Source organism: Hipposideros armiger, unplaced genomic scaffold, assembly GCF_001890085.2.
Source record: "Hipposideros armiger isolate ML-2016 unplaced genomic scaffold, ASM189008v1 scaffold_641, whole genome shotgun sequence".
Taxonomy (NCBI): Eukaryota; Metazoa; Chordata; class Mammalia; order Chiroptera; family Hipposideridae; genus Hipposideros; species Hipposideros armiger.
The window spans coordinates 135,294-146,871 of NW_017731991.1; the positions used below are offsets into that span (position 1 = coordinate 135,294).

The window sequence follows — 11,578 nt, forward strand, 5'->3', positions numbered from 1 at the left end:
CGAGTTTATTTTTCCTCCCCATTATATACCTCCAGAGTACATGCAACACAGAAGGGATGAATATGCATAACCTCATTAAAAGTACATCATTCGTTACCAACTAGAAACCTGAAGGTCAGTGGAAAATTTGGAGGGTCAGTTTCCCAGGAAACTATCTTCCACAAACCCAGACAGCCCTCTATCTTATTGTGTCTTCTAAGGAACTGGCCTTCTCACCACATACCTCAAGGTTCAGTAAGCATCCTCCAGGTGCAGAAAGGAGCAAAAAGCAAAACAAGTTATACTACAGTAAAGCCAGCCTGCATGGCTCCCAACATAGATTCATAGAAAAAGTGAGAATTTTGCAAAGGTTTGAAGGAGATGAGGGTGTTAATAATTGGGGGGAGAGTGGTCTAGGGGGAGGAGCCAGGGGGAATAATCAGGACAGGAGCTCGCCTACTGTGTTCAAGGAATGGAAGGATGTTCACATGTTCAAGAAGGCAAAAGTCAATAGCAGTCATTTCATTTAGTTTAATACCTCCTGGGCCTACAGTTAATGTGCACTGAGTCATTCATGCTTATAATAAACAACTATTGCAATAGTTTAACTAAAGCCATCATCAATATTATTTTCAGTGTTATTTACATGTTTATATTCACATTTCTATGCAATTTTTGGAAAACATTTACATTTTTTATGCTATCGTAAACTTATTCAGGATAAGGAATTGGTCTTATATTCATTATTGTTCTCTATACTATTTTCTAGACCCCATAGACAGTCAATGAATGTTATTAATTGTAAGCAGAAAAACAGACTTTAAGAGTCTGAGGTGTAAAGACTCTAACTTTGTTCCATGAATCACAGTGGTCAAATCTTCTGGGTTATTGCCCTCAGTTTCCTAAACTGTAACCTAAAACTAGTTATTAAATTGTTAAATATGTGGAACATTGTATAAATATAAATTATAATAAAATATGGCTCTTAGTTGTATTCCACAAATATATGAATAAGAAATAGGAGAGATGGGCCTGCCAAGTAGCGCAATGGTTAAAAACTGGCTTGGGACACCAGAGGGCCCCAGTTCGGATCCCACGTATGAGGGCCAGTGACACTGCCCTCCACAGCTAAGATGCTGAACAACAGCTCAACCTGGAGCTGGGCTGCCATGAGTCACTGGCGACTGCGTAGGCTGCAGCCTCTGTGGCAGTGGGTTGCCATGGGCTACCGTATGTAGCCAGCAGCCAGCGTGAGCAGCCAGCGTGAGCAGCCAGCAGCCGCAGTGAGCGGCCGTCCAGAAGCCTGCGACTGATCTGCCTCCGCCGGGAAGAGCGCAATGATGGTGCCAACTTGGGCCAGTGAAGCAACGTCCTCCACAACTAGACTGAAGAACAAAACGACAGCAACTTGTCTGTTCCCCTTCCCCCAATTCCCCAGCACTGTTCCCATCCCCCTAATTCCCCAATAAAAATCTTTTTAAAAAAAGAAAGAAATAGAAGAGATAAAAAGGCAGAAATCTGAATGCGATTCTTTAGGAAAAAATGCAACTTAAAGACTCCTGAGAAAATCAAAAGACCTTACATGGTGTGTCCAATGATGACATTCTGTGAGCTATTGACCTGGATTTTCAGCTCTGGTGGCCAATTTCTACCAGTTCAGTACTTGTCACCCAGATGGTACAATGATTAAGCCCGTGGGAGAGTGTCTTCTTCCATCTTGATCCATTTTATGCTTTGTCTGTTTCTAGAATCATGTCTCTTATGACTCTTAACCTTGCCAACTTTCATCTGAATCTCCATCTTGCAGTCAAATGACAAGTCCTGTACATAGATAACGTACTTTCATAGTTCTAAGCTGCTGCATAGACCATATATGTCAATACTGATTTGTGTTCTGATCTGACTATGGGTAAGCCTCAAAATCACTTTGTTTAAATTACAGAGGGTGTCAAAAAAAATGTATACACATTTTAAGAAGCAAAAAAACTATATTAAAATTGTAATACTCAATATATACCAATATAAGAACAAAAGATGAATACAAGCATGTGTATACATTTTTTGGCACTTTAGTACATTGTTCTAAACATTTTACTACTTCTAAACTCTCAAAAGAAGTACGAACAAATTTAGTAGATAGATTGAGAATAAGAAATATTAAATGAGGGGCTGGCCGAGTGGCTCAGTTGATTAAGAGTTAGCTTAAGAACACGAGCTCTGAGCAACAGGGACCCCAGTTCAATTCCCACATGGGCCAGTGACCATGCGCCCAAGCTGAGCTGCCACTGAGCTGCCAACAGGTGGCAGGATGGCTCAACTGGCGAGAGCACGTGCTCCTAACAACAAAACTACCTGTTCGATAGTGGGCTACGCCCACCCGCAACTAAGACTGAACTCGGCACCTTGAGCTGAGCTCAACCTGGATGGCTCAGTAGATATACTGAGCATGTGCTCTTAACAGGAAGGCTGCTGGTTCGACTGGAGCATGGCATGGTGGCTACGCCCACCCGCAACTAAGATTGTAACACAGCACCTTGAGCTTAAAGGCCACGAGCTGCTGACGGGCAGCCAGAAGGCGACTGGCACCCTCCACAACTAAGATTAAAGAACAACAGCTTCACTGGTCCCCCTCCCTAATTTCCCAACACTGTTCCCCAATTTACAAAAAAAGAAAATAAATATTAAATGAGATAATTATAAAATATTATTTCCTTTAATACACAAAGCCAAGCTGCTCAGTGTTCAATAATTTTGAGTCTACCTTTCTCATAGACACAAAGAATGGAACACATTTCATTTACAGACACACAAACCATCCTCTCATTTAACTTCCTGTTACAAACTGTACACTGTCATTATTTATTCATTTATTCTATGTCCAATTATTTATCTCCAGCTATATCCTTGGGACTGTGCTAGATACTGGAAATATTAAGATAATTAGGACATTCTTTCTGCCTTTTAGGAATTTAAGGCCTAGTGGAGGAGAAATAGAGGTCGACATTCTCCTTTGGTAGGACTTTCCAGGATATTTTGGTTCAAAAGTGTAGAAACAGAAGAAAGGATCCTTGCTTACCAAACTCATAGAGCTACTGTATAAACTAGCTGTGTAAGCTGATTGCCTAAATTATGTATTTAAAGTTAGTGCTATTTCCTCAGACTAATATGAATATCACAACCACCATCCAGAGAAACTTTTCCCAATACCAGATTACAAGAGAAACCGAGTTAATATTCAGAAAGTTGCCCAGTTAGCATGGTATTAGAGTAAAGAAATCTAAATAGTCTTATGCTATAGTCAAGCTATAATAAATACTGAGGACCCAGCCCAGTCCTTAGAGCCTAATATACCCCCACAGTGACTCAATGGTTTCTCTAGATATGTCTCTGCTATTTAACAGCGAGGCGAGCACAGCCAAATCCTAGCTCCTGCTTTTCTGTCTTCTCTTCCAGGCTCTTTGGATTTTTATAAGCACTTATGTTCTTCAGGCCAATTACAATATATTTGTTTCTGTTTGAGTTAGTACCACCCATCCAGTAGCGTTAGCTAAAGATGGAATGGTGACACAAGTATGCTTTCTGGAGACTTGCCTTAGGCCACTGTCACTTTATTACCTCACCATTTTAAAAAATGCATTGACTATTTCTGAAGCATGCCATGTGCTTAACTGTATTGGCAGGGAAATATGATATGCAGTCAGCTATTGCAACTGATATATTTAATGACTTTTAAATTTCCCAAAAATGACCTTTTCTTTTTTTTCTTCTAGGTTGTAAAAATGATGATTATTGTCGTGGTGATATTTGCCATCTGCTGGCTGCCCTATCATATTTACTTCATCCTCACTGCAGTCTATCAACAACTAAATAGGTGGAAATACATCCAGCAGGTCTACCTGGCTAGTTTTTGGCTGGCAATGAGCTCAACCATGTACAACCCCATCATCTACTGCTGTCTGAATAAGAGGTAAAAACAAAATTACCAAATGCAAGTTTCTTGTCACTCCTGGCTTCCCTGGAAGCATATAATGTTGTTCCAGTTTCTTGGTGCAAATTTAAAATGTAAAAGGAAGGGAAAATGGAAAAATTCACTGAGAAGAGCACAGAGCAGGATATTTTTCTAGACTCCCCCATACTTTGTGAAATATCCCACTCCAACAATTACATCCTCAAAACAATGTTCTTAGAATTTCTAACTGGTCAGTTTTTTTATGAGTCAAATTCTCCCCCCCCCAAACCATTCCCAATTTTATCTGCCAAAGAAAAAGAAATGCCCTCATGACTGAAGCAGGTGAGTTGAAAATGTGCTTAAGTCCTCAAAGATATAAAGACACTTAGTAGAAATTCATAGATGATGGTATATGTGAGTGTGCTCTACTATAAAGGATGTGTTGTCAATAGACTTCAAAATAAAAGCTGTTGCAGTTAGGGTGATAGAAGCAACAGTAAGGGCAAGGGGAATTACAATCTGCCTTCCTACCTAGTGAGGTCATTGAATAGCAGGGGGTGCAGGCCTCCATAGGAATGGGGTGTGAAGAAATTGAGGTGGTCAAGGGAAAGCTATTTTTAAAGTGAAGTTTTAAGAATAGTAGGCATATTTACAGTTAAATTTAAGATTGTAAAAAAATATATAAAATGTGGTTTCCAGATAAAAAAAACACCTTAGTTGTAAGGTCAGCATATGGAGGGATAGGGTTAAATTTCAAAGGTTGATAATTCTCGTAATAAACCACTGTGTTTTGAGCTATTTTGAGTACAAGTAGAAATGGAACTTCATGTAAGTAACTGCATGAGCTAAATCCTAAGCCCTCTTTCCAGTTGGGCCTCCACCACATTGTGCCTTAAATTTGTTTTATACTTAATTCTTACTTTTTTCATTAATTGCATAAGCCATGTATCTGTTCAAGCCACCCCACAAGCAGTATGCCTGTTTTTAACCAACTTCATTTAATGGTTTACAAAGCCAAGGATTGTGTGCTTTCATATATGATTACATAAAAACCCTTAAGAGTAGCAATTAATTCTAACATTAAATAAGATTTTAATTTATAAATGTGTAATTATGTCTGAAAGAAACTGTATTGAAATATGTAATTCTTAAGTGTCTTAACAGCAAGCCTAATTTAATTACACTTATGCAAATGTATAAAATTATTGAAGAAATGTACCCTGTTTTTTTGGCATACTGATTACCCGGTGCTGTGCTTTTACTCTTCGATGATTTGCTTCTCGTTGATGGAAAAGTAAGATTCAATGAAAACAAGAACTTAAAAGACTAGTAACGTATATGTTATGGCATACATTCTAAGAGTTTGACTGGAAAATCAAATTCAAAAACTGAGCTGGCTTAAGCACCTTAAGTAGGACTTTCTGTGGAAGTTGAAAGAAATTTCCTCTTGAAAGCATGACGTTTTCTTCCTGTGTCCTGCTTCTCCTTAGATTTAGAGCTGGCTTCAAGAGAGCATTTCGCTGGTGTCCTTTCATCAAAGTGTCAAGTTATGATGAGCTGGAGCTCAAGACCACCAGATTTCACCCAACTCGGCAAAGCAGCCTGTACACTGTGACCAGAATGGAGTCCATGACAGTGGTGTTTGACCCCAGTGACTCCGACAAGGCCAAATCCAGTCGGAAGAAGAGAGCAACTCCAAGAGACCCCAGCTTCACTGACTGCTCCCGCAGGAATTCCAAATCTGCCTCCACCACTTCAAGTTTCATAAGCTCACCCTTTACCTCCGTGGATGAGTGTTCCTAAATCTATTTCCTGAGGGGAAATAGAAGTGTGAGGCCACCACAGTGCCAGCAGGGCCCCCTTTCTTCTAACAGTGTGTCAGTCCTATCCTACATACTCTCCAGAAATGGAAGGGCAATTTTTGGCAGCTATAGTCCAACTGAGAAAAAGTAGTTTATCAATATAACAAAGATACTATTAGAATATTTGCCTCCCTCAAAAATAACATGAGTTTTAAATTTATTCTTTGAAAACTCTAAATTATAATATGTAACAAACAAAAATATATCTGAAAAATATTTGTAAAGTGTTTCATTTTTCTCATTTAAAAATTGCAGTATACATTTGTGACACTAAAACAACATATGATTTTCTGAAAAGATTAAAGAAGCTTTAAAAACAAAGTTATGAGTGATGAAAAGCAAAACGGGTATAAAATGAAACAACTTCATCTACAGCTATAAAACAAAATTAAAAAAGCTAAATGTTGAATTTTCCCACTAGAATGATGAAAAAAGAACCTCAAAGAGTAGAAACTCATTTTGTAGAATTTAAAATTTTTAGTTTAAAAAATTTATTTAAAAATTTTCTCCTTGAAATGTAACTAAAAAGGAAATCTAGTCAAATTATTAAGCAGTTGTACATCATTCTCTTTTTTTTTTTCTGAAAAAGTGGCTTCAAAAGAAAAATAATTATAATCATTTACTTTTTGACCATTACACACTTTAAAGTGACAAGCTAAGAAATAGTCAAGGTTGGACCTTAAAAAGACAAAGCAAATTCCTATGAGCCTCTTTATTTTATTTTTTCTAAGTATTTTAAATTATTTTTAAATAGGTAGAGTATAAAACACTTCTAATGACAGAATCTCATTTGTCTCTAAAACTGGTTACAATATTTATGGAAGAATTAAAGATAGTAATTCATAACTATGATGGCAGACAGGACCATCTACCAGCTCCAAAGGAAGATGTGTTTCTCCTCCATAATCTAAGGTGGGCATCAACTTTATCAATTGTATAGAGACATTTTCCTCTCCTCTCCCTACACTGAAGAAAAGAAAAAGGACTAGGGGAAAGTATCAGAAAATATATTTTAAGACAGTCCTTAGGAAAAAGCCTATGCACTACCTGTATGTGCTAATATACATATAGATAAATCAGGCAAAATGTAGAAAGATGAATCAACTATTACAATAGAAATCTGTACAATCATTTGGATACGTATGAACAAATATCAGACAAACAAGAATATAATACACACCTTCCCACAGAAAGAGCTTCCCTTTTGTCTGCTTGGATATCTCAGAAAGAAATAAACTAATGGTCCTAAGGAAGCATCTGTTTTACTACAAGAAAAAATATATGACACATTTCTGAAAGCCACAATAAAACAAGGTACACCATTAAGTTAGAATTTATCTTCTAGACATCAGTGCTTAAAAATATCTTTCCTTGAATTAGAGATACTGTCAATCCTGCTTAAGAAGCAGAAATCTTCTGAGAATGTGGATGTATAGTACAAACTTCTCCTTTACAATATCCAGTTAGATTTTTCAAGCTATCCAGTTAAAATAATTACCTGTAACACTTTACAGGATTGTTATGCCTCCCTCAATATAGAACCGACTACTATTTTTTGAAGAACGAGGTCTAAAAGCAATTACTCAAGAGCAAATCATGGTCTATTGCTGCCAAGATATTAAATTTTCCAACCCTCTATTTTGGACACAAAGCCATAAATATCTAATTGTTACAAAGCTAAAAGTCTAAACAATCTCACCATATGTGTTTAAGCTGAATTTCTTCTGATTACAACAATAGACACATACATACACACATATTCAAGTATGCAGGCATGTGCAATCATTTTAATGTCTGTAACAAATTCAAAGAATTAAATTCAAAATTGAATACTGAAATAGTAAGTGATCATTACAGAGTTGCCAGAAATAGCTCAATAAAGTCTATGAAGTTTGTGTGCATGCTTTAGATAAGCAAATCTATTAGTATTTAATCGTTGAATACAATGTTTTTAAATGTTCATTCCAAAAAATGTAAATGCTTATTATACAATGTGAAAGTGTCAAGAAAACGCCTAATATTTTAGAGCAAACATCATCTTCTCAAATTTATTAATGATTATGAGACTAGCATTAACAAGTGTTCTAAGTACCTGGGACTATATTTCAGCTGCAGAATGTAAATGTGAAGTTTGGCCCTCAGATTTGATGTAGTCAGCTACCACCAAATAAATCTGAAAAACAACTCCTGGCCTTCACACATGTTAGGGAAATTCAGTATACATAATTTGCAAAGACAGCAAAGGAAAAATATAGCTCCAATCAGCTGTTTTGTTTGTTTTCTTTTCCTCTTTTTTTTTTTTGTAGATTTGTTGTTGTTTTGCTTATGGAATATCATCATTCTAGCATGACAGAAATACCTGAGGTCCAAAAAGTATCTTTTTAATACTCTTTAGAGAAAACTGACATTATTCACTGAATTCTCATGACTCTTAAACCAAGACTTAAAAACAATGTTTTAAGTTTAAAATTTGAAAACTAATAATAAAAATAAATGAATACAATATGAAAAAGATATGATTTTATTCCTTTTGTGTGAATTTTGTCACTGAGAATTACAGAATAATACACATGGAAATCAGCTTCAGTAGGAGTCATTTTAAATAAAGCAATCCCAGTGTTTTCATGTTTGTTAGGGTTTGAAAGAATTTGTGTCCAAAATTCACCCACCCTATAATATTAAGGTTCACTGTGAAACTTTGTCATTGTTTGCAGGCAAACACTGGCTAGAAATATGAGGCAGATGGTTAAAATGCTGTAGGTTTTTTGGATTTAGATCCGCAGAAGAAAAATACAAACTATTTTGAGAGAAATCTGAAAGAATCAAAAAGCCTTGCATCATTTTAAATATACTCTTTCTGAAAGATAAAAATAAATAAATAGTAAACATTGCAAACTATGGACAAAATGATTTTGAAATTACTTTCATGGCAAGAAACGAAAGCAAACATAATTGTTCTAGAATCCAATCCAATCTTCTATTTTATTAGCTACCTCAGTATGATGCTGCATTATTCTATCTCCCAACTTCATGACAGTGACATTTCTGACCCAGCAGCCAATTCCTATTCCCTTCCAGATCTTGCCAACCTCTTATAAACAGAGCTCTTACCAACTTCAGAGTGAACTCCACCCTTACAAAGCACACAGAAGACTGCTAAGAACCTTAGTATCAAACTTCAGAAGCACAAAATAAACATGAAATGGCAGTGCTGGCCAGCTCAGAATTTGCATTTGATTTTTGTGAATGCAGAATTTCATCAGAAAACTTCCAATTAGTGTCTAGTAAATTATTCCATCAAATACAGAGGCAGGAGAATTACAATTTCTCACTCATTTCACAGGAACAGTTTTAGTTCCCCCTCGTTGATAGTGAACCAAAAATTAAGAAACTCAAGTATAACACTGGCCATGTAGAATAAAAAGGTTGTAATAATTTCCCTAAGGGCAAAGCAGGAATTTAGAATAAAGTCCAATAGTTCTGTACAAGGTCAGTAATTGTGTTGTAAAAGAGCTTGGTGAAAATTCTGTGTACATAAGAAAGAAATGTATATAAAGTTTGTAGCTAGTAAATAAAGTATTTTCAATTTGCTGTAATTATGCTGAATAGATTCAATATATTCATATTCTTTGTATATGTGGTAATATGTGACAGATTTGATTTCACCTTTTTTCTTTAAAAACATTAAAAATAATATTAAAAATAAAAGCATACCTACTATTTTCCTACTGGCTAGCATAACATATGTTATGAAGGGTCCTATCACCTGAACACACTCACCCAAACATCCCTCCAAACTATTGTGCTTCTGTTCTTATTTTTCCTCAAAAAAAAAAAAAGTTTAGTTTTCCAAAGTTACCTTGATTCCAAAAAAAGCACCTATGGGGAGCAAAGTCATCAAAGTGTAGGAAAATATTCTGTGTAGAGAACAGGAGAGGGTGGGTTGGAATGCAGAGCTGAAAGCGCATGTAGTTGAGTGTACAGCATAGCATCTGACAGCTAGGGCATCAGGGTTTCATCTATAGACAGACAAGAGTTTACATCCCAGTCCCACCAACTGCCAGCTGGGGGACCTAGGGCAAGTGATTCTCTACTTTGAGCCTCATTTAACTCATCAATAAAAAAAGAAAATAATAGTTACTTCAAAGTGCTGATGTGAGAACTGAATGCTCTAAGGCATGAATGGGGCAGAGTCGAGCATTAAATAAATGCTCAAAAACATCATTAGTATCATTGTGTGCATATGGGGAGAACATTAGATAAAGCCTTTTTGCCCCATCATTCTGCCCCCATCCAAAGCTCTTGGGGGGCCATAAGTAGCCTTCTAGCCTCTTATCACTTAGCCCTACTTCTTAGTTTGTTTTCAGAGTCCCCACAAGATCTCCTGAATTGTGTATGAGTGTTCTGGGAATTTGCTACCTGGCCCTGGACCCTGAGTAGGAAAAACTGTGCAGTTGAAGGGTTAGAAATAGCCAATTCATAGAAGGAGTGGCTTTGGACATGTGAAACTAAACTCTCTTCTTAGGAAACATACAGCCATTTTACATTGAAGAATAAGAATGCTAAACTTCAGAAGATTCTAGATGTGAGAGGGAAGACAGAAAAATGTTTTAGGTTTCCCCAGCAGCATCACTGACTGCTGTCTCAGTGCCTCGTCCCCCATGCGCTGCGAAAGAATGGCCAGGAACAATTCCATGTCAGGTGGCAGCAGTGACCCACACTGCCTATCTATTTCCATCAGGTGTAAGGACAGCCTCTCTAATCCAGTCCCTCCACCCCACTCAGATACAAGCCAAGCATTCCCTACCCTGTTCCACCAACTCACCAGGGGGAAAGAGACAAAGAAGCAGGATATCCTCACCAGCACATCACACACATTCAAAGCATCAGGAAATCCTCTAGGCTCTTAAAAGATATTCAGTGTTCCACTGATGCACACTATATCTACTGCTACAAACCTGGTCCAAGCTACCATCATCTCCTGCCTGGATTATTTCAATAGCCTGCACACCATGTCCTCCCTAAAGTCGATTCTCAGAAAAGCAACCCAAGTGATTATTTAAAGAGCATCACATCATCTCACTCCTCTGCTCAAAACCCTCTCAAGGCTTCATGATGTGACCCTTTTACTTGTCCTCCTGTTCTCCCCCATGCTTCCTGGGATCTATGGGTTGACATTGCCCTCTTTCCTGACATGCACAAGCATGGTATAACCTCAGGACTCTGGTACTACCTATCTCTTTTTTTTAGAATGTTGGCTACCAAAATAGTTGCATGAAAACTACTTCATTTTCTTCAACTTTCTGCCCAATGAGTCCAATCCTGATTACCTTATTTAATATCACAAATTCTCACCCCTATCCCAAACTATTTTTCCCAGTCTTCCAGTCTGCTCTTTATTTTTTCATAACATTTCTCATTTTCCAGAATATTGTATATTTACTCATTCATTATATTTATTATCTACTCACCTGAGTTGATATATAAGCTCACTTAAGGGATAGAGTCATTAAATGATTATTAAATAAATGAATGAATAAGTGAGCTTTGATGTACAGTATAGTGAAGTTGAAGTTTTTCATATACTCATTATTTCTCAATGTCAGAGTATGTCAGATATTTTCCAATTGTCTCCCACTACTCTTCTCCATGATACCAGGGCTGGGACTTTATGAAATATGCTCTCCATATTTCCTTCTTGCCTGATTTTCAGTTAGGTTCTGTAATAGGAGTCACTAGAGGAAAACCAGGATGTAGGAGAGAAATTCTGGTAAGTGACATTCCAGCA

At 37.0% G+C, this 11,578-nt stretch overlaps 1 protein-coding gene across 1 annotated transcript in view; it reads left to right on the forward strand.

The window, feature by feature from the left end:
- TACR3 (tachykinin receptor 3) overlaps window positions 1–9,486 on the forward strand; it is a 57,668-nt gene extending 48,182 nt beyond the window's left edge. Inside the window, exons 4-5 of the mRNA XM_019625874.1 lie at window positions 3,750–3,946; window positions 5,419–9,486. Of these exons, the coding sequence (XP_019481419.1) occupies window positions 3,750–3,946; window positions 5,419–5,731 (510 nt within the window). The 3' untranslated portion in view covers window positions 5,732–9,486. The remainder of the gene's footprint in view (window positions 1–3,749; window positions 3,947–5,418) is intronic.
- The last annotated feature ends 2,092 nt before the right edge of the window (window positions 9,487–11,578 follow it).